The 25,096-nt window shown below is 32.7% G+C and overlaps 1 protein-coding gene across 3 annotated transcripts in view; it reads right to left on the bottom strand.

Annotated features, from left to right (window-relative positions):
* Positions 1 to 7,269: 7,269 nt before the first annotated feature.
* Positions 7,270 to 25,096, bottom strand: part of ATG4C (autophagy related 4C cysteine peptidase) — an 81,631-nt gene continuing 63,804 nt past the window's right edge. For 2 of the 3 annotated variants that reach the window (XM_069478016.1, XM_069478017.1), the window contains exons 10-11: positions 24,299 to 24,418; positions 7,270 to 8,788 (exon numbers count right to left, since the gene is read on the bottom strand). In XM_069478016.1, coding sequence (XP_069334117.1) covers positions 8,621 to 8,788; positions 24,299 to 24,418 — 288 coding nt within the window. In that variant the 3' untranslated portion in view covers positions 7,270 to 8,620. The remainder of the gene's footprint in view (positions 8,789 to 24,298; positions 24,419 to 25,096) is intronic. The other variant, XM_069478015.1, reaches the window with a different exon arrangement.

The raw sequence follows: 25,096 nt of genomic DNA, 5'->3' as shown, positions 1-25,096 counted from the left end.
GATCATCCACTCTCCTACCACATCGCTGCAGGATGTTTAGCATCACTCCCTTGCTAAATGCCAGCAGGGCTCCCTACTCAGTGTAATAACCAAATCCAACCACGTGCACCACAAGAAAAATCCCTACCCCAACTCCACTTTCATTTAGAAAACATGCCCATGGACCCTATTTCTGAGTCTTTGTGCTGTTTCTTATTAGCACAAATAATTACCTCATCTCTGCCTGTATATAAATTATACCAGACATTTAGGATTCATCTCAAATGCCACCTCCTCCAAGAAGACTTTCCTAATCTCCATAACCAGATGTGAGCTGTCTTTTGAAACCAAATATCACATTGCTTTGTTAGAACTTCTATTTTAAGTCTTCTCTTCCTCTACCATATATGATACTTTTTTCTGTATTTTCCCCATCCTTAAGTAAATTTCCAAGCTTCCTAACAGAAGTGTCACTTTTTTTTTTTTTTTTTTGAATCTCAATGTATTCTGTAGCACCTTACATTCAATATTGGCATGGAATTAAGAGGTTTTTGTTCAGGGTTGTGCTTTCTAATTCTTGTATTCCAGTGCCAATTCAAAAAAAAAAAAAAAGGGCTTTTAAAGTCTTTTCAAATCTTAGGACAGGCATGAATGAAATCTTGACAACACATTTCGCATCTGTTTCCTCACTTAATCCTCACAACAGCCCTATGCTGTTACTGTACTATGATGGTTACTATTATCCCCATTATACAGATGTTAAGTAACTTGCTTGAGGCCATATTGCCAGTAAGTGCTGAAGTCACAATTTGAGCTGAGCCCATCTGACTCTACAGTTTAACCAGTTCATTATGCTAGCTCCATTGTGTAACACTGGAGTTGGAGAAAGAAATTAAATACCTGTTTTTCCCTAAATATAGAGTCATAATTTTTTTCCAAACTAGTAGTATTGAGTGAATATGCAAAGCTTTACTTTTGAAGCATTTGTTCTGGCTGATGCTATAATCTACCATAATTTGGCATGTTCTTATACATGACAATAGTTATAAGAGCTATATTTGCATGTTTTACTTTCTAAACATGTATGTTCAGTGTTTTAGGCCAATTTCATATTATGTAAAATTTTAATAACACCTTATGTTTTAAAAATGAAGATTGAAAAAGTGAGGAAAAATTTTGCAGAAATTGACAAACTGATCCTAAAATTCACATGAAAATATAAAGGATCCAGAATTGCCGAAGCAATATTGAAAGAGAACAAAGTTGGAGGACTCACAATTCCCAATTTCAAAACTTACTACAAAGCTATAGTAATCAAGACAGTGTGGTACTGGCATGAGTATAGATATGCGGAATAGAATTCAGAGTCCAGAAATAAACCCTTATATTTATGGCCAACTGATTTTCAACAAGAGTGCCATCATTCAATGGGAAAACGAGTAGACTTTTCAACAAATGGTGCTAGGACAACTGAAGATTCACAAGCAAAAGAATGAATATGAACCCCTACCTCACACCATATACAAAAATCAGCTTAAAATGTATAAAAGATATAAATGTAAGAGCAAAAACTGTAAAACTCTTAGACGTATAGGTGTAAATCTTTGTGACCTTGAATTAAGCAATGGTTTCTTCAATATGACACCAAAAGAACAAGCAACCAAAAAAAAAAAAAAGAAGAAGAAGAAGAAGAAGAAAATAGAGAAATTGGACTTTATCAAAATTAAAACTTTAAGTGTTTCACAGGAGACCATCAGGAAAGTAAAAAGACAACCCACAGAGCAGGAGAAAATGTTTGTAAATCATGTATCTGGTAAAGGACTTGTATCTAGAATATGCAAAGAACTCTTACAACTCAATTATATAAAGACAACCCAATTTAAAAATGAGCAAAGAATTTGAATACACATTTCTCCAAAGAAAATACAAAAATGGCTGACAAATACATTGAAAGACGTTCAACATCATTAGTTACTAGGAAAGTGAAAATCAAAACCACAATAAGATACCACTTCACATAAACTAGGATGGCTAAGATAAAAATTAAAAAGGTAGACAATAACAAGGGTTAATGAGAAAGTAGAAAAATTGGAACAATCATACATTATTGGCAGGACTGTAAAATGGTGCAGCCACTTTGAAAAACAGTTTGACAGTTTCTCAAATAGTTAAACACAGTTATCACATAACCAGCAATTCCACTCATAGACATATACCCAGGAGAAATATGAACATATGCCAACACAAAATCATGTGCATACATGTTCATTGCAACATTTATTCATAGTAGCCAAAAATGGAAAAATCTCAAATTTCCATGAATTGATAAATAAAGAAAATGTGGTATATCCATCTAATGGAATATTCAGTCACAAAAAATAATAGTGTTGATACATACAACAACATGGGTGAACCTTGAAAAAATTATTCAAAGTGAAAGGAGTAAGAAACAAAAGGCCATGTATTGTATGATTCCATTTAGATGAAACGTCCAGTAGAGGCAAATCCATACAGACAGAAAGTGGATTAGTGGTTGCTAGGGCTGGAGATGGAAAGTAAAGGAGTGGAGAATAGGGTGTGACAGTTAATAGGTACAGGGTTTCTTTTTAGGGTAATGAAAATGTTCTGGGATTTGGTAATGGTGATCATTGCATAAGTCTGTGAATACATTAAAAACCACTGAAATGTGCACTTTAAAAGGGTGAATTGTGCAGTATGTGAAATATATCTTAATAAACCTATTATTTAAAAAAGAAAACCACAAGATACCATTTCACACACTATAGCATGACTATAAGAAATGACAAACATTTTGATCTACGTAGACATTAGACGTACATAATCTGACACTCCTAAACCACCTTAAATATTATAAAGTTTGAACTTTTGAATATCATCTGACAAAGATGCACTTTGATTCTGAGCTGATGCTGCCTGCCAACTAACATCACAACCTTTTGTATAGCAGGTTATACAATTATTGGATTTTATATTTCATATCCCCTTATTTTGTAAACATGGCAAGGAAACAGAAAAATCAAAGGCTAAAACTAGTGACAAGAAATGTAGGTCTCATAAGTTTAATTTAATTAATATAGAAATAATTAGCCTCAATGAAATGCTCAGTCAACTATATACTCTAAGTCAACTTTAAGTCAATCAACTGTATGTTCTACTACAAAAGAACAAAAATTAAGAACATCTATGAAATGATGGAGTACATCATCAAGATCATGTCAAGCCTGTATGGTTAAAAATAATTTTATAATGTTTTAAATATTTTTTATAATATTTTAAACTCTCTGGGACGGAACCTTCCTTAGAACCTTCCTTTGATGTTTTAAAACATCTATTGTTTAGTTCCTTCACACTCAACAGTCTTCAAGTGTTTGCAAGAACATATTACATATAAAAATAAGAGCGTCTTCTCTCCAGGTATAGATATCGGCTGGCAGCCACAAAACTGGCCAAGCAGTAGGTCAGGTCTAGGAGTTAGTCACATGTCACAGGAAAGACTACCATGCAAGTCAGAGGCATAGAACAATGTCAGTATATAAATCAAAATATGAAAGACTGAATCGGTGGTGGCCCTTTTCTTCAAATAGAATAAACAAATAGGAATCAAAATTCAACCTACTGAACATGTGATGTGAATATGAACCTAAAATAGAAGGGAGTATAGAAAAACCAAAGTAATATGTTAAAGTAGCAGAAGCATAGGTGGATTTTTTTCTTTACTTATTTCAAGTATTTTGGAAATAATTTAAATATCTATCTATCTATTATCTATATATCCATTATAACCCTCTGTTCTAACTAGGACTGTCTTGACCAATTCCATTACGTGATCATCCAAGTTCCAGGACTCATATTAATTGTCCCGTTAATCCTAGATCTAATTCCCCATCTTAGATTCATTAGCTATATTTTAATGCAAGTGAACTGATCGTAATAGTGCTGAATAAATAGCAAGTAGTATGTAAATATTAGCACCAGAGATGCCACATTGCAGAAAACCAGGAAGTACCATTCATATAAACATATACTAAAAAGTGTCCCCTGAAGTTCTGCAACATGGTAGCCCCATATCCGCTGTCTGTTATCAGTCAGTATTTACTTTTTCCAGTGCCTACATCCAATTTTAACACATCTACTGCCACATTGGAAAAAAAAAACTTTTTCCCTGGGGCCCACAGTGTTTTATTAAAACAAAATGATCCTTTCTAATTTGTTATTTTTTATTGTTTTCTGTGCATGAGTAATATGCAATGCAATCCATGTCTTTAGAATTAAATTGTCGATATTAATTTTAACAATGAGAACATCAAGATTTTCACGAACCAACTGCCCGGTTTTGCTTAACATGGCCTTGGGCTCAAAACTAGCCTGAGTTAAATACAACTCACATGGCAGTTAATGTGTTAAATCATCCCAGCCTGTAAGCCTTTTTAATTCATATATTTTTATCTGTCTCGGTTTACCGTGGTGTACTTGCTAGATACACTCAAAACTTGCTGTCAATAATTCTCTCATCCTTTTGTTATCAGACTTCTATTGGATTTTCAGCTTGCCTTTGTTTACCCCTCCTGCTTATAAAACAACTTCTTAAAACCTATGAATTCCCAAATTTATAATGTATAAAAATAATAGGTATCACATTTATAATTATTTATTTTTAAATAATGTAAATGAAAGATAATTCTCTTTAGAATACTTTTTTATGATTCATCCTTAGATGAAAACCTTGGAGGACTGAGTTTCTGAATTTCTAGAGGAACTGGTTAGAGGGTAGTACAGTAAAAAAGTAATTTTTCTACCTAATAACATGTATTCTCCACATTTAACATATTTTTCTTATCATTGTGAGAGAATAAGTGAAATTTTATAACTGCAGTTGTGAATGTTTTGGGCCATTGCTTGCCACCAATAATGTCAAGAAGGACTGTAAAAAAGAAAGAGAGGAAAATGCTAACTCAAAAATGTGTCTGCAATACCAATTCTAAATATAATATTTTTCAAAGTTTATAGGCAAGGAAAAAAGTCTTTAAATAACCATGAAAACCACACAAAAATGCTTAAGATTTTAAAACTGACTTAAGATTCAAACTATAAAATGATATAAAATTTATATTTTAGAATCAATAGGATGTTTCCAATTTTTCCTGGTCTGATGTTTCACCTTTTCAATTCAGTATCTTAGAGCACTCTGTATAACTGCTCAAGTGAATAGCACTATTGAATTATAGTTGATTGACAATACTGAGGCTTAATAAATATCACATGATATTTACTCTCCTACAGTTTTTTTGGAAGACATTTGCTCTTCTTTTTAAAGAAAATAATAATCCCTATCCTTTCCAAGAAATTGCCTCTATCATATATTCTGGATATCTTGCTTCTATTTCACCATTATTTTAAATTCTCAGTTTCGTCCTCATCTTATGTCTGCTTCAATAATTCATATAGTGATTTAGTATTTTCAAATTGTTTTATCATTATCTGTCCTTCCTCTTGTTTCTTGATTTCAGAAAATCCTTTACTGTTTTTTCATGGTTATATAGGAATATATAGTCAAAAAGACTTAGATGTCAAATGCAAGCTCCTGAAGGTGATCTGTGATAAAACATGAAAATGAAAGTTCTTCCTAGCAGAAATAAATTAGAGAAAAAGAAAAAAAAGCTGAATTAGTGTGATTTGATCAGAAATAAAGGGCTTTCTGGGATTGATTACTAGAAGGTAACTAGAGATCTCTAAAAAATAGCAATTTCTGACCTAAAATTGGATAGATTATACAGATAAGTCATTTTTGCTGTTTTTTTTCTTTAATTCTTCTAAACACAAGATGGAATTAACATAGGTATATTTAAATATGTTTGCCCTCAGACAATATTAAATCTTAAGCTTGAAAGAACACAAAAGTGATCTAAATTTTTAATCCTCTAAAGTTGTCTTCTCACTAAAACAGACTTAATAAGGTTGGTTTAATGTAAAAGCAGAAAAATGAATATCTTAGGGAAATTTTTTTGGATATACTTATATCCAAAAATATAAGTATATCCAAAAACAGAAAGTACAGAAGAATCTCTTACTAGATGCATATAGTGCACACTAGGACCATATGACAAATCTAATGTTTAGCCTCTTCTGTTAGCTTCTTTCATTTACATTCGTCCAATGCCATTGCTTTACCTGTTCTGGCTTTATATCATAAAAGGATCTTGTCATTCACTCATTCAGCAAATGATGACTCTTAAGATTGCCTGCTGGTGGTTAATACATTGACAAAGGAGATTCAAAGTGTCAAATCTTATGAAGAAGAGAGAAAAGAAAACCTCACCATGAAAAAGTCACATCGAGAATTTTAAAAATTCACTTCTGAAATGTTAATGGCAAAATCCAGTATCTCAGTATTGATGTCCAAAAGGAGGATCCTCCTATCATAATTCTAAAAGAACACCCATCTTAGAATCTTGTCCTTTTTGACTTTCCTTTATTCCAGGCTGAAAGAGATCATCCATAAGCTTTATTGACTGAGTTTACTAGCTGTCAGAACTTGAAATGAAATTTGTGTTCAAAACAAAGTCTGAAACCAGGATACACAGTACCTTTATTCTAAATCTAATAAGATAGTTTAGTTGCTGCCCTCTCAATAAAAGATTAGCATAACTTTTGGCCGGTCTTCAGCTGAAGTTGAATTAGCAGGCTCAAGATAAATTCATCAGCCTCTCTCAATTTTCATGCATGCATTCATTTACTCAAATATATTACTGAATACTTTTAATGTGCATATTATGCTAACAATTTCTGATTCTAAACATCTATTCCCAGTCATGAGGATGATTGCATTATAAGATGTGTTTCAGTTGTACAATATATTGAATGTTTTCAATACAATTCAATGGAAAGGAAGTTTTTGCCTCCTCTCACATTAACTTTGCCTAGGTGTAATTTTGTCTCATTCCAAAATTCTACTTAAAAATGATCCTTAAATAAGGTGAGAAAGTAAAAATGCTATCCTATAGCTCTAAGCTTTATACAGTTCTTGTAAGAACATTTACAATCACCTGTGATCCATCTGAAAGTATGAGTGCTCTCATTTGATGTGTTTAGTATAGAATCCTGTGAATACTGCAGTTGTGTAGGAACAGTAAATAGCAATAGCATAGATGAGAGGATGCAGTGTATACAATCCAGCATACCACTGGTTTCTTGTTCCTATACTGCTTTGACATTGTAGGAAAATTAGTATTGGACTGAATTTGTTCAGATTTTATCTAGGGTAAAGGAAAATTTTAGATTTTAGACTATTTATTACAATTCAATAAACCATCCTCACTGGGAAATGTCAAACCTGATTTCTCTCCTGATCAGGCATACTAAAGTAATCTGCCCACCCTCTATTTCAGCTTTACATGCAACTCTAAAAAAATAGGCTTTCTGATGGAAGAGATCAATGACTTTAGATGATATGCCATTTTATGCCTTTATAAGTGACCTTTCTACACTGAAACATGGAACGCCATAAAAAAGTTAATATTTTTCTTTCAGAGTAAAATTATATGTCTTTATTAAAAATAAACAGAATTCACTTGGGACTAATTTTTCAAATGAAAGGATTAAAATAATCCCACCATTAAAACCAAAACAAAAGCATTTTATCTTCTCACACCTTTATTAAAGTATTTATTTTATAATTCTGGCTCTTGTACTTTTATATCACAAGTTTGCCTTTAAGAAACACATAATACACTTAAGGCAGATTTACCTTAGAGATGGTCTCAGCTTTTAAACACTACTACACTGCTTTATACAAATAGCAAAAAATCACACAGAGAAACATATACCGATGTCTTTCTTGGTACTTTAGATTTTAAAACTGCATAATACGTTGAGTTCCCATAAAATTTCACTTTTGAGATAGGAAACAAACACTACTACTATTTTATAATTGCCTTTATCTGATTTGATTGGATGCAGTTAGTATTAATAACATAACCTTTAAATTTATGGGGAAAACCAATACTTTATATTCACTCCTCATAGAAGGCTCAACAGCAAGCATAATGAGCCATTATAAAATCATATTGCTAAGTATTACCTTAACTTATAATTCTGCTTATATAACTGTATGCCTATCACAGCTAACACATACTGCTTAATTATCAAGAGACATCCAAAAGCATCCTTCAGTTATGTTAATAGCAAGCTAGGCAACACTAAAAATTCATTCTCTGGTCTTCTGGTTATCAATACAAACTGAAATTTTTGAAACTATTTGATGATCCTGGTCTTTGGGAGGGGGGTGGGGACCTGTATCACAAAATCTCCAGGAGACCAGTGGGCTCAGGTGAAAGACTTTGAAAATAAAAGGCTTATAGTTAAGGTAGAGTTATCATTAGCAAATCTTAGAGAAGTAGGAATGCAATCAGAATCACTCAATATTTATTAGAAAGCAAGATTCATTAAATCATTTCTCTTTTAGAAAAATATTTTAAACTTGTATATTTTCAAATGTTCTTTTTTAAAAGAACATGTAACATATTTGTGAGAATAACCAGTTTCAAGTATACTTGTTTCTCATTTCTCTTCATTTTCCCCCTTTCAAAGGAGTTCTTCTCATCAAGCACAAAGGTGCTAATCTTTAAAGCAAGACAAACTCTTCTGTGCTAAATCTTTTTAATCTTTTCTTTTCATCCTCCGAGAAAAGGTCTTCTTCATTGGCTGTAGTAGATGTAAAATCATAGTCTCTGGAATGACCATTTACAAAAGTAAATAAGGGATATTTCTCCTTAGAAGAAATTTTCAGCATCTGAAACAGAAAGTACAGAAGAATCTCTTACCAGATGCATATAGTGCACCCTAGGACCATATGACAAATCTAATGTTTAACCTCTTCTGTTCCCTTCTTTCATTTACATTCGCCCAATGCCATTGCTTTAACTGTTCTGGCTTAAAGACAAAACTGATTAGCATTGAATAGTTTATTTATAGTAAATACATGCTTCTCCATTAAGACTAGCTCATCAAAAATTAAATATATGCTCACTTCCACCCCCCAATCGCCCCAAAGTAAGTCTTCACTTTAGTTTGAAGGCATATTAAAGAATTAAAGTGTGATTTATATTCTTTGGAGAGTAATACAATGAAACAAAATGGTATCACTGACTAAGGTAAAATATCGTGGAAGACTATTTGGTAGACTAACAAAGAAAAAAAAAAAGCATTAAACTAGAATCAGAAGGTCTATTTTCATCTCAATTCTGCAACTTACCTTGATGAGATCTTGGACAAATCACTCTACCTAAGTAGTCTCTATAGAACAGGGCAAAAGATCCAGTTTTCCTACCTCAGGGAATTGTTAAGAAGACCAAAAGGTAAAAAATTAAGTTTGACTTTTTTCAAAGATTCCTATATTTAAAAAAATATTTTGACTGAAATATTTCGATACTAACCTAGTAAACATAAAAAATAGTGTTCTCATACATAGTAATAATCCACACTTCACGTAATACCTTCTAAAGCTCTATTACGTACCAAAAAAGCAATACCTAGAATTTTGTGGGGCTATCCACAACTGTTACACCCTGTCAATTTGGGACTGACAGCATTCTATAAACAATTTAAAATTTTTCTGTTAAACAAGTTCTATTAAAAAATTCAACTAACTTTCATTAAAAAATGAATAAAAAATTTTAGATGAAAAATGTTTTGACAGAAAAACTTTTTTATTGATAATCAGGACCATATAAGCAGGATTCTGAAAAGTTACTACGTAATTTACAGAGAATGCTGAAAAAATATCAATAGTATTTACATACATCATTAATCATGATCAATTAAATATGTTTTTAAACGATAATTTCAGGGGTAAAACTAAATTCTCCAAAATGTCAACAATCAACTGAAGGATCAGCAAATCCTTATGTATTTATAGATTCTCTTGAAGCATGGCTATAATAAATAGGTAGGCCTAGAATATAAATACAATGTTAATTAAAAATATTTCAGTGAGATAGTTAATAATGAAATATATTTTTGATTGAATGGAAAAGAACCATTTAAAAACATTCAAATACTAAAAAAAAAACTACATGTGGTAAAAATCAGATCTATAATTCACATTATGGTTCTAATTTATATATTGCTTAAATTTATTTTATTTTTGTTCCCCAAAAAAAGGAGAGAAGAGGGCAAAAATGTGGAAAATGAAAAACAAGAGGCAGAGAGGGTTGGTAACTGATGAATCATCTCTCACTTCCAGCCAAAATAATCCAAAATGGTTGTCATCTTATATTCATTTAACATTACTTATAAAAGTCCAGTACCTAATGGGCAGGTATTCACATTATATCATTGTCAGACCAACACAGCAGAACTAACATTGTCATCTCTTCATCCCTTCTTTCAAGCTCGAGAAAGAAGTCATTTGAGTTTATTACTATAGGACTAAGTTGCTCATCAAAGTTAAGATTCAAATCTGTGCTTAGAGAAAAAATGTCAGAAAGGAACTTCTACCCTTTAATTATAAAAATGCACCTACTTTTTGCAAACCTTCTTGCAATGTAAGGCCTCTTAATATTTATTGATTCAGGCTTTAAGAATTACCATTTTTATAACTTTTCTGAGTTTATTTAAAATATTTTTAATGACCATCAAATTGAAAATATATTAAAGGTTTACCCAAAAGAGTTGAAAAGTTATATCCACACAAAAACAGTTTTGTAGCAGCTTTATTCATAACCACCAAAACCTGGAAGCAACCAAGATATTCTTTAGTAGGTGAATGGATGAATAAACTGTGATACATCCAGATAAGGGAATATTATTCGGTGATAAAAATAAACAAACTATCCAGCTAACAAAAGGTAGGAAGGAATCTTAAATCCATATTAAGTGAAAGCAGTCAATCTGAAAAGACTATATACTGTATGATTCCAACTATATGACATTGTGGAAAAGATAAAACTATGTAAAGTGTAAAAAGATCAGTGGCTAACAGAGAGGGAGGAATGAATAGGCAGAGCAGAGAGGATTTTTATGGCAATGAAACTATTTCTGTATGATATTATAATAGTAGATGCATGTCATCATATATTTGTCAAAACCCAAAGACTACATACACATAGAGTGAACCTTAATGTAAACTATAAACTTTGGGTGATAAAGATGTGCCAAGGTAGGTTCATCAATTGTAACAAATGTACCGATTGTAACAAATGTACCACTCCAGTGTGGGACACTGATAGTGGGGTAGGGGATATATGACAACTCTCTCTGTACTTTCCACTCAATTTTGCTATGAACCTAAAACTGCTCTAAAAAATAAAGTATATTAAGAATACATATTAAAGGATAGTTGAGTAGAGTAATAAGGTAAGTGATAGCCTATCAGCTCATAAAAATGATACAAGAAGGAAGTAATTTTAAGACAAAAATGAAAATGCCAAAGGAAACTTTAGAAATTATCTAGTTCACTCTCACTTTCTAAATGGGAAAATTCAGACTCAAAGAATTTAAATGACTTTTCCAAGATGGCATATAAACAGCAGCAGCCATAACAAAAAGAGATAAATTGATAATGAATTATTGGGATATAAGACATCAATGACTTATTAACATGCCTTTCAAAACACTTTTCAGAACTCTGAGCATCAAATGAGAATTTGGTTTTTTAGATTTTTGTTTCTTAAGACTCGCCATTGGTTTGAAAATTTGATTCTGAAAACTTTTATTAAAAAGTGAAAAGTTTAGTTGCCTTTTTTATATTACAAGAATGGCTACATTGTCAAAACCTTCAAGTACTTCCACAATGGTTGGTATAAAATCTACATGAAAAAATTCCAAATTAGGTTAGCTATGTAACATAGAGTAAGCTAAATATGCAAGTGATGTTAACTCCATTCTACCTCCTCACTATACAATCTTAAATCCCAGTAACCCAATTTTACCCCTCACTGTACTTAACATACTCTCTTCTAGCCCTCAAATATTTAATAAAAAGGCCTTTTATTAGTTCCTATTCTATTATTCCTTCTTCTTCTTTCTACAACAATCATCACTGCTGAACATTTCTTTCTTAAAATGCAACTTCCTTGATTTCTGTAATATTTTGCTTTCCTGTTTCTCCTTCTATTTTCTGAACAATTTCTTCTCTACTTCCTCCTTCATTGACTCCACTTTTGGCATCCCAAAATACAGAAAAAAAAATCAATTATTGATCCTTTATCTTCTCTCTCTATATTTTTTCTTCTCTATATATTAACTCATTTTATATTCTCTCCCTTAAAATGTCTATTCCCAGTTTCAATAATTTCTCTGCTAAGCTTTATTATCACCCATGTTTTACAGATGAAAGAACTGAAATATTGAGAGGTTAGGTGATGTGTAAGATCACACAGCTAGTAACTGGCAGAGCCCGAATTTGAGCATAGGCCATCTGGCTCTAGTATAACCACTACCTATACCGCCTCCAACACTAAGTGGAGGCATGACTGCAATATCAACTCAAATTGATTATACCAAAATAAAATTATTTCTTCCTCCCAAAATTAGCCCCTTCCAGACTTTTCTATCAATGGTATTATAACATTGCTTAAATTAATTAGGAATAGTTTTATTGCAAGTGACAAACATATACACACAAAGAAACAAAAAACCAGAAAAAAAAAAATCATCCATTTTAAATAACAGGAACTGTTTTTAGCACACAACCAAAAGTCTGACATTGTTAGCTTTGGTTAAGTGACATCAGGCAACCAGTTTCTGCAATTCTCTTGGCCTTTATCACAATCACACTAGGATTACTGAAACAGCAAATGTTTATTTAAATTCAAGGCAAAGGCAGGTGTAAATAGGGGGAGTGACCACATTGCATCTATATCCCATTACATAAGAAGAGCAAAAGCTTCCCCAGAAACTTCTAGTGCACATCCACTTATATTTCATTAATCAAACTGTATCTAAATAAATGGGAAACTAGAAAAAATGATTATTTGGGTGGGCACTGCCACCTCAAACATCATCAGGATTCTCTTAGCAAAAAAGAAAGAGGGGTGGGATTTGAACAGGTAACCAATGGCATTTGTACACCACCCAGAGATGAGAACCATGATACAAATAAAACAGGGTCATGTGCTAAGGAAGGACTGAAAGGCTTCTTCACATTGTGTGGTCAGAAAAGGTCAAGCTGAGACCTGAATGACAATAAAGAGTCAGACATAAAAGCTCTGGGAAAAGAGCACTCTAGGCAGAGAAATCAACTACTGCAAAGGCCCTAGCATGCCAGCACACTTAGCATATTCAAAGAACAGAAAGAAGGCCAGTGTGGCTTGAGGGTAGAGGAAAAAAGTCAGAGTGTCTTTTAAGAGTAAGAGTGTCCTTATAATCCAAATTAACAAGGGATTTAGGCTTCATCGTTCCCTTAAATATTCTACCTCATAAACATTCTACCATAAAATTCTCACAACATTCTACCTTAGTGTTTCCGCTCATGATGTTTCTATCATCTAGTCATCCTTCATACTTCCTTTCTGATTACACAAACTCTTATCAGTTGCAGCCTAAGTTCCACTGACAACTACCTCAGTCCACAGTGATTACTCCCTTCTCCAAAGTCCTACAGATTTGTCTAGTATAGTGTAAGGATTACAAACATGGACTATGGAACTAGATAGTCTCAGTCCAAAATCTGGCTGATGCTTATTAACTGTGTGACCCTGGGCAAATTACTTAACCAGACTGTCTCATTTTCCTTAGCTGTAAATGTCAATAACGATAGTGTCTATCTCACAGAGTTGTTGTGCAGATTAAATCAGTTAATATATGTAAAGCACTTAGAAGCATCTAATGTGTTAACTTTATCATTATTATTGCCATTATTATCATAATATTAGTCTTTTGGCATTTATTAAATATATTCTTGTATAGCCATTTACCTTTAGTGTCCACTTCACGTCTTCCCAACTAAACTATTATTATAAGCTCCTTAAGATTTTAAAAGAAATCAGATCAGAGTTCCCTTAAATTCCAGAGCTAAAGACCTATGAAAGAAAAATATCCCTCAGATCTCACTTGGAGACCACAGAACTATTAATAGAAGGAGGACCTCTAGGAAATATAATCACAAACACAGTCTGGAATACTAAAGTGATTTCAAAAAGACATTTGCCAAAATAATGTTGGGTATGGAAAACTGTGTACCACTACAGAAAATGGGGATGTTTATCCTAGAAGAGGAAGCAAACTTATTCTCTTACTCTATGAGACTACGGAGTAAAAGTTACATGGAGGCTGATTTCAACTCAATATAAGAAAAGCTTTTTTAACATTAAGGGTTATTGGAAAATTGAAAAGACTTCCAAGGGAAATCATTAGTTTGCTATCACCTGAAATAAAGATTAGATATGTATGGAACATGGATTGATGCATAAACAGGAGACTATATAGCACAGTGCATATGAGCATATATTCCATATTTTTGAGTTACTATCTGAGGTTTGAATCTCAGCACTATCATTTATTAGTTGTGGCCTTTGTGAAAGTTACTACACCTTCCTAAACATAAGATTCCTCATCTGTAAAATGACGATAACAGTACTTACCTCAGAAGGTTTCTACAGACTAAGTGAGATAATGTATATAGTGCTTAGTACAGTATCTGACATATGGTGAGGATTCAATAAATGTTAGCTCTGGAATGAATAACCTCTAAGATCTCTAGGATTCAATGCTGTAATAAAAACTGTTGTTCTGGAGTTGAAGGACAACTGGCCATAGGTAAGTTTTTCTCCTATGCTGATATGCAGTCCACAATCAAATGATTAATTCCCTAGTACACTTTCATTTACAATTTTATGGCCTCAAACACCAACACTACTGGGTAATAAGTTATCATTGAACAGGTACTAAGTTTATCATTGAATTAGCAAATGATTATTTGATAATCATTAGGTCAGGAACAAGTAAAAAGAAGAAGGGGAAAAATGGGGTATGAGATAAAATAAAGATAATCTACATCAGATCATTTCCAAGAAAACAGAGGAGATACAATCTATGTTCACGAGTTGGAAAGATGTGTTGGTGGGGTAACTATGTAAAATAAGCAAGTCCATCCTGCAGAACTTGGAGAGGCACAGTTTATACAGGCAAAAGACATCATAAAAAGCAGAGGTGACACACAACTGAAAGCAAGGAAACTAACTGAAAACCTGTATAGACTCAATCCTCAGGTCCTGCCCTACAACTAACACTTTTCACTCCCCTCCAGCCATCCCCTATAGAGGAAAGTAAACATTTATTCTTTGGAAAAACTGAATAGGTATAGACGTGAACTTTTGTACACCAAGAACAGTGATGACTTCAGAAGCTGAGTAAGTGAGTAAGTCCAAAGTAGGAAACTGTAGGGCCCTCAGTATCCTTCACTTCTATTCCTCGAGCACTAGCAGGCAACATATATTCCACAGGCAAGAGATGGCAGAACTTTTTTCTGAGAAAGCAAAGCAACTCTAGAGAAATGATTACCACTTATTAACATTTGGAGGCCACCCAACAAAATGGCAAGCTCATTACATGATTACCCTAGTATGAAAATCAACAGCTAAAAAGTCATGCTCAAACACACAGAGATTGAGCAAAAGCAAGCAGGTATAACCATAAATATAGATATGATAAAACATACTTTAAATCAACATTGGTAAAAAAAAAAAAAAAAAGACAAAGATGGTCATTATATATGGTAAAAGGAGCAATTCAACAAGAAGACATAACAATCCTATTCACACACACACACATATATGCAACTAACACAGGAGCTCCCTGTTTCATAAAGCAAATTCTAGATCTAAGTGAAAAACTAAACAGTAGCATCTTAATTGCCAGGGACTTAAACACTCCACTGACAGAACTGGACAGATCATTGAAGCAGAAAATGAATAAAGAAACACTGGACTTAAACAGGATTCTAGAACAAATGGACCTAACAGACATTTACAGAACACTCTACCCAAAACTACTGAATATACATTTTTCTCATCAGCACATGGGACATTTTCCAATATTGATCATATCTTAGGCCACAAAACAAGTCTCAGCAAATTCAAAAGAAATCAAACTCATACCATGTATCTTCTCAGACCACAGTGGAATAAAACTAAAAATGAATTCCATGAGAATACTCAAAACTACACAAACTCATGGAAATTAAACAACCTGCTGCTGAAAGGTCCCTGGGTCAATGATGAAATTAAGATATAAATCAAAAGATTCCTTGAATTGACTGACAGAGGTGACATAAGCCTTCAAAATCCATGAAATACAGAAATAGCAGTCTTAAGGGGAAAATTCATAGCCTTAAATGCCTACATCAAAAGACAGTAAGATCACAAACTAACAACCTAATACCATATCTCAAAGAACTAGAAAAAGAAGAACCAAACCCAAAGCCAAAAGAAGGAAAGAAGTAACAAAACTTAGAGCAGAACTAAAAGAAATGGAAACCAAAAAAAATACAAAGCATCAATGAAACAAAAAGTTGGTCCTTTGAAAAGATAAACAAAATCAATAGACCATTAGCCAGATTATCCAGAAATAGAAGAGAAAGGACTCAAATAACCTCACAGTCAGTAACAAAAAAGGAGACATTACAACTGATACCACAGAAATACAAAATATCATCCATGAATACTACAAAAACCTCTACACAAACAAACTGGAAAACTCAGAGGAAATGGTTAAATTCCTAGAAACACACAATCTCTCAAGCCTAAATCAGGATGAAATAGAAAACCTGAACAGATCAATAATGAGCAGCGAGAGATTGAAGCAGTAATAAAAAATCTCCCAACAAAAAAATGCTCTGGACCAGATGGATTCACAGCTGAATGCTACCAGACCTACAAAGGAACTGATACCTATCCTACAAAACTATTCCATAACATCAAAAAGGAGGGAATCTTCCCTAACTCATTCTATGAAGCCAGTATTACCCTGACACCAAAGCAAGAAAAGGGAAAGAAGAGGTCAGACTATACCTGTTTGCTGACTATATGATTGTGTATCTAGAAAACCCTAAAGACTCCATCAAAAGACTCCTGGAACTGATAGATAAATTCAGCAAAGCTCTGGTTACAAAAGCAATGTACACAAGTCAGAAGCATTTTTATGTACTAGTAACAGTCAAGCTGATAGTCAAATAAAGGAATCAATACCATTCACAATAGCTACAAAGAAAATAAAACACCAACGAATACACTTAACCAAGGAGGTGAAAGATCTCTACAAGGAGAACTACAAAACACTGATAAAAGAAATCACAGATGACACAAATAAATGGGAAAACATCCCCTGCTCATGGACTGGTAGAATCAACATTGTTAAAATGTCCAAACTGCCCAAAGTAATTTATAGATTAAGTATAATCATCATCAAAATACTATGTCATATTTCATAGATATAGAAAAAAAAATCCTAAGGTTCATTTGAAACCAAAAAAGAGCTTGAATAGCCAAAGCAATCCTAAGCAAAAAGAACAAATATAGAGGCATCACATTACCTGACTTCAAATTGTACTATAAGGCTATCATAACCAAAATGGCATGGTACTGGTATAAAAGTAGAGACACAGACCAATGGAACAGAACAGAGAACCCAGAAATAAAACCATCTACCTACAACCAAGTGATCTTCAACAAAGCAGACAACAATATATATACACTGGGGAAAGGAAGCTCTATTCAAAAAATGGTGCTGGGAAAATTGGATAGCCATGTGCAGAAGAATGCACAGGATCACTATCTCTTGCCATAGATAAAAATTAATTCAAGGTGGACAAACGACTTAAATATAAGGCATGAAACCATAAAAATATTAGGAAAAAAACATGGAAAAACTCTTCAAGAGATTGACCTAGGCAAAGAATTTATGACTAAGACCCCAAAGGCAAATACAGCAACAATAAAAATAAATAAATGAGACTTAATTAAATCAACAAGCTTCTGCACAGCAAAAGAAATAATCAACAGAGTGAATGGACAACCTAAAGAATGGGAGAAAATATTCACAAAATATACATATGACAAAGGTCTAATATCCAGAATCTACAAAGAACCCCAACAAATCAGCAAAAACAAAACAAAACAAAACAAAACATCAAAAGGTAGGCAAAAGACATGAACAGTTTTTGAAAGAAGTTAGACAAATGGCCAAAAAACATATGAAAAAATGTTCAACATTACTAATTATCAGGGAAATGCAAATTAAAACTACAATGAGATACCACCCTATCAGAATGGCCATTATTAAAAAGTCAAAAAATAATAAATCCTGGCATGGATGCAGAAAGAAAGGAACACTTACACACTGTTGGTGGGACTGAAAATTAGTACAACCCCTATGGAAAACAGAATGGAGATTCCTCAAAGAAATAAATGTAGACCTACCATTCGACCCAGCAATCTCAGTGCTAGATATGTATCCAAAAGAAATGAAGCTCTTTTATCAAAAAGACACCTGCACTCAAATGTTTATTGCAACACAATTCACAATTGCAAAGATGTGGAATCAACCTAAGTGCCCATCAATTCATGAGTAGATAAAGAAAATGTGATACACATACACACACACACACCCCCCATGGAGTACTACTCAGCCATAAAAAGGAATGAAATCACCAAGAGAAGAGTGAGTGTCCTTCTAATTATAATGGACCTAATTAACACAGTTTCATGACTTGCTTTAAGATTGCTTGGAAGCCTTGAATTGGGAGCAGATGAACTCCCCAAATTATGCCTCTCCTATTTTTCTCTCTCATATAACACTATATTTTTTCTTCATGAAACTTTTAATTATTGTTATACACTTATGTTTTTAATGTCCATCTTCTCCACTAGACCATAAGTTCATGAAGCCAGAAGTTGTAACTATCTTGTTCACCACTGCATACTCAATTCCAGTCATTCAACAATTAAACTGAACACTTACTATGGGCTAGGCACTGTTCTAGATGCTTTGGGATACATTAATGCTTTATGTTTTAAAAGGACCATCTGGGGCTGCTGCACTGAGAATAGGTTGTGTGAGAGGGCTTGGAAACAACTTGGAGGCCATTGTAGTAATGATGGTGTCTCAGACCAGAAGAGTAGCAGTAGAGGTGGTCAAAGTGATCTGATTCTAGATAAACTTTACATGTATAATTGGTTATAAGATATGATAGAAAGGAGGTAAAAATAACCCCACAGTTTTTGGCCTGAACAGAGAGTGGATAAATTTGCCATCAAATGAGATGAGGAAAATTATGAATAGAATAGGCTTGAGATGGAAGACCAGGAATTTGATTTTGGTTATGTACATCAAACATATGAATGATACTGAATGGCAGCTGGATATATATAATTTTGAAAAGAATTTGGGGCTAAATATAAGATCTTGGTTTTAGTTGACTTATAATTGATATGTAAAGCTATATGACTACATAAGATCACCAATATAAAAAGATACGAGAACTAAAGACTAAGCCCGAAGGTTCTCCAACATTAAGAAGTTAGGGAGGAAAGCAGGCAAAGAAGACTGAGGAAGCACCCACTAGGGAAGAAGGAGGAAAACCAAAAGAGTCTAGTGTCCTAGAAGCCAACTGAAGAAGGTTTATGAAGGTGGAGTGGGTGTTCAGCTATGTCAAACGCTTCTGTTAGAACAAGATGAAGACTGAGATTCGACCAATGGTCTCAGAAATGTAGAGTCATGAGTGACCTTGAAGAGGAGTTCTGCTGGAGTGGTAGAGGTGAAAGCACTCAAATATTTGTTGACTAAATGAATGACCATATTAATGAACTATTAATTTATTCTCCTAGTCACCTAAATGTATAACAGACTTGTCTGTGAGCTCTTCCTTTCCCTTGCCTCCAAGTCTAAGTGGCTGCTTGGTCTTACTGATTCTTCATAAACTTTCTCAAAGCAGTTCCTTCCTCTTCAATCCCACAGCTTCTGCACTAGTCTAGGTTCTTGAAGAAAGCATTACAAATTAATGAAGAAAGGTTAGACTCTTTGATAAATGATGCTGAAACAACGATTTGTCCATGTAAGGGGTACAAAAGATATATCTACCTTAAAACATAATACAAGTTCTAAATGTGAAACATAAAACTTCTAGAAGGAATGTAGGAGAATATGCTTCTGACCTTTGGTTATTAAATATTTCTTTGATATCAAATCCAAAAACCATAAGGGAAAAATTACCAATTTGACTACATTAAAATTAAAGACACCATTAACAAGTGAAAATAGTAGCCTAGAAGAATACATTTGCAATACGTAGAACCAACAGTGGTAATATCCAGAATTATAAAGATTGCCTTCGTATCAAATAGCCCTATAGAAAAAGAGAGAAATGAACAGGAAATTCACAAAAGAGGAACCAAACAGGCCAATAAACCTTGATAAAATGCTTAACCTCAGTATCAATCAGGGAAATACAAATTAAAACCACAAAGACTAAAAATAGAAAGAAATTATATGGACAACTAAAATATATATAGAAAAAATTAGCCGGGCATGGTGGTGCGTGCCTGTAGTCCCAGCTACTCGGGAGGCTGAGGCAGGAGGATCGCTTGAGCCCAGGAGTTTGAGGTTGCTGTGAGCTAGGCTGACGCCATGGCACTCACTCTAGCCCGGGCAACAAAGTGAGACTCTGTCTCAAAAAAAAACAAACAAAAAAAAAACAAACCACAAAGAGATACTATTTCATGTCCATGAAACTGGTTAAAAATTTTAAAGTCTGACAATATCAAGTGTTGATAAGGATATGAGGCATTGGAAATTCTTATATACTACTTACTTGGCGTGATCCCTTTGAAGAACATTTGACAATATCTAGCAAATCTGAAAATATGCATACTCTACGGCCCAGAAATTCCACCGTAAGGTATCTAGTATATCTAATGTAATTCTAGTTAAAATATTACAAGTGTACAAAGAGATATGTATAAGAATATTCTTAAAAACATTATTTGTAATTAAAAAATGAAACAAGCAGTATTAGGTTCTGGAAACAAGCTAGATAACCATAAACAAAAGAAAGTTTAAATAAAAAGTAGCATACTGTAGAATGGACTACTATTCAGCAGTTTAGATGAATAAGCAAGACCAATATGCATGGATGTAGATAACCTCTAAGTCACTGTTAAATGAAAAAGCTGTAAAAGACTTTTTATATAAAGATATCATTAATGAAAAATTTAATATCATGTAAAACAATATATGTTATTTATGGATACATAAAGTATAGGTATGATATACTAAGGATAGTGATAGTGATTACCACCAGGAAGGAAGAAAAGGAGTAAGAATGGGGCAAGATGACACACTTCAGTTATATATGTAATTTTTTTCTTAAGCTCAATGGTAGCACACAGGTATTTACTATTAATGTATTCTTCTTTATATTTCTGTATGCCTGAAATTTAAAAATTAAATAAAATCAACATATTATTAAAGTACAACTTCTTTGGCCTGGCATTCAAGACCTTCCACAATATTATTCCAATCTACTTTTCTAGCTTCATCCTATAGCATTGTTTCCCAAACCTTGGACATTTCTATAGCTCCTTCACTATTTGTTATGTATGCCATCTCTATTATGATTACTGAATATTTTTCTTTTCATCATTTTTAACTGAAGTAGCCTTATACAAATCAACAATAAATGTGAAATCACATGTTTAATATGGCAATTATATTTTTGTAAGATGAATATAAATATATAAGTATTAAACATCTTAGTGCCATCTAAAAACAACATCAAATGTCACACTTTGGGTTGCACTGTCTTACACCAGTGGTTCTCAAATCTGGTGTACAAGATGACATGGGAAGTTTGTTTAGAAATGAAGACTCTTAGGCCACTTCTCCAGGGATTTTGATTCAGTCAATGAGAAGCAAAAAGCCTGCCCAATATGAATCCTTGGCACCTACCAAATTGGACTATTTGCCATTGTCTAGATAAACTCTATATTTTCCTTCTCTTATACTTTTCCTCTTGTTATTGCCTCACCTTGAAGTACCCCTTCCTCTCCCTAAGCCAATGAAAATTAAGCCTATACTTTAAGGCCCTTCTTAAATATCACCCTCATGATAAAGTATTATTATTGACTTGGATGTGACACCTCTCTCATTTCAACACTCTTCTTTCCCTTATCAATTTATATCTATTTCCATATGGATGCTTACCATATTCAATGTAATATATGTCTACTTGTCTTATTCCCCCTCCCCAAGTATAAATGTTACTTGAAGGCAAAAGCTTTATACCTTATTTAAAAGTAAAGATTATATCTTGGTCATTTTATGCTTTGTGTGTGATAGTCATGCAGATACTTGCTGGACTGAACTCTGCTAAACACTGAATCAGTTTAATAATTTTTATTAATATTTAAAAAAACATGTAAGAGTTAGAATATTTATTACAGATTAAACATTAGACTATTTAGCTTCATTTTCAAAATGAGAAAACTGAAAATATATAGAAACAAATAATTTTTAAGTTATATTAGTTTTTCAAGAGAAAAAAATTACAGTTTAACTAAAAATGCCAAATTTAGTTTTTAAGATAAAAAGGAAACTACTTAATTTACAACATTCTAGGCAAGAGTAAATGATCATGTTAACTGACAAATTGAGTTTTTTATATTGCTACAAAAAGCTATTAAGAAAAACACTATTATGAAAGCAAAGTGAATTAATTCTTACAAAATTCTCAGTACTTCTAAAAGAAATTTCAGTGTGGTTTCTCTTTGCCTTAAAAATACGTATTACTCTGATATATCAAGATCAACAATTTCTGGGTATTTTTCCAGAGTAAAAACTGTAACAACTACCTTGTCTTTAATCAGAAAACATCAACATGTCAACGCATTTGTGAATCTTGGTTTTTTTTTTTAATTTGGTAATAATAATTCGGTTTGTTTCTATTCTAGAAGTAGAGTGCTTTACTGTTTTAAACATACTTATTTTAATCTAGATTGAAAATTAATGGAAAGAGAAATGGGAATTTTTCATGGAAAATGTTTGTTAACATCAATGTGTATCATAATTATTACCTGGATTTTTATATTTTAGCATATACACGATACTTTATAAAGTCAAACTAAAGTCAAACTCTTTAGTCAAACTAAAATATACAAATGCATAACTGAAATGCATAATTTCAAATAAAATAAAATACATATTTTGTTATGTTCATTTTGCCTTCCATGTTGAAAAAGGAGAATGAAAAGACAATAATTGTAAGAAATGAAAAATATGGAAAGGTTCTCATACATCTCATTTTCTCCCTTCCTCATACATTTTTCTGTCATATTCCTATTAAATTTCCTCTTTTACATGGCAGGACAAGTAAACTAAACCTAGTTTATATGAAACTTTTTAATTTAACTTTTTCATTCTATTTTTACATTGTAAAAGTAAAATTTCAACTCAATATGTCCACTGTCCTGAATAACATTAATAGAAAGTAAAGTAGTAATAAGTTACTATTTTTTCTGAGCCCAAGATAAGAATTCCCAAAAATGACTAATATTGGTTTTACTTACCGTAAAAGGATAACCTATACCTATTGATACTAATAAAGAAAGCTAACAAACTATGCTTACTTCTTAAATAAGTAATCTTTTTTATTTTCTAAAGTACTAAATATAAACAGACATTAAGGCTCTATAAATGTCTTAGCAATACTCAAGGACCAAAAAAAATATATAGAAGTTTAAAGGTAATGAGAAGTTAAACAAACCTATTTCAAAGATCCTGTAAGTAGAACAGATCAGATTAGACAACCTTACTGGAAGGTAACAACACAGCTCATTTGATAAAACAGTTCCGAGAAACCCAAAAATACCGTTTCTCTTTAAAAAAAAAAATCAAAGAAGCTCTTGTACTAACAAGAAATAATGCACAATTTGGCTTGATAAAATACTTCATTAATTTTTTTCTACCCCTAAGGGATTGCCCTTTTAAAATCCTCTTCAAATAGAATATAACCTAATTGCTTGCATGGGTCTTCAGTTTGCAAAAGGATTTTTATTTCAACAGTGCCACCTAGTGGAGCAATCAATACTTTCAACTGGTCACTAGTGGATTTCATTTGTCTCAAAGGCTGATAAGATGCCCCAAATAATTTTATTTTCTAATTCACAATATTCCTAATAATATTAACATTCAAGGAAGAATTTTACAAAAGTATCATAATTTACAGGTTTGTCTTCTTATATGCTATTAATATCTCTAATAAAAATTAGGTCATTTACGAATATTATTATAACATTTTAAATAAAAGTACCTTAGTGATTTCTTCAGATGCTCGTTTGAAGTCTTGAACATTTCGACAGTAAAATCCTATTGTGCAGCTAGGATCCATTTTTTGAAACGACATCTTTTTGGGAGAAGGGCAGTGGAATGTCTGTAATTTTTAAAATTCTTTAGGATTAATTTAGCTTTATTTGATGGACTTAAGTAGACACAACAATATTATTTAAAATTTGCTATCTAGCTTTGTCTCATGACTATAAACATGTTTTTCAAATGATGTTTCAGTCCATCTTATGCAGATGGGTCCTTCCTACTCTCCAAAGTTGTAAAACACAAAAGCCAACATTGTATACATGCAATTCACTGAATGTCCACCTTATGTGACATTAGTGCCATTCTGCAAAAGAAAGGAAGCATGTCAAAGACAGTATGCATTTCTAATACTTGCAGAAGGGAAGAAAAATGTGTCACTGAAAAAGACATGCATAGGCTATACAAAGTTTAGAATCAAGTTAGCCGTTTCCATGAAACTGCAGATGGGTCTGTTTTGTTGGAGATTTTTTTAAATGTTTATAAACCTTTTGATAGACTTTTTAAACAAATACACAGATTCACGTAAATGTTCTATATTGATATGAAGTCAACTTCAGGGTTTTAGCAATTCACACAATTAGTGCATAACTGCATATTCTTCAACTTTCTTTTCTAAGTGCTACATGCTTTACTTTTAAGTTATTTATTCCTAGGGCACAGGATGGAATAAGTAAAAACTGTCCTATCATAGTTCTTGCTCTCCTTCTCACCAGTCCTTCTGTCCCTTTAATTCTCT

Source organism: Eulemur rufifrons, chromosome 8 (genome assembly GCF_041146395.1).
Source record: "Eulemur rufifrons isolate Redbay chromosome 8, OSU_ERuf_1, whole genome shotgun sequence".
Lineage (NCBI taxonomy): Eukaryota > Metazoa > Chordata > Mammalia > Primates > Lemuridae > Eulemur > Eulemur rufifrons.
The sequence above is the reverse complement of the archived record's forward strand: the minus strand, read 5'-3'. Positions and strand labels throughout refer to the sequence as shown.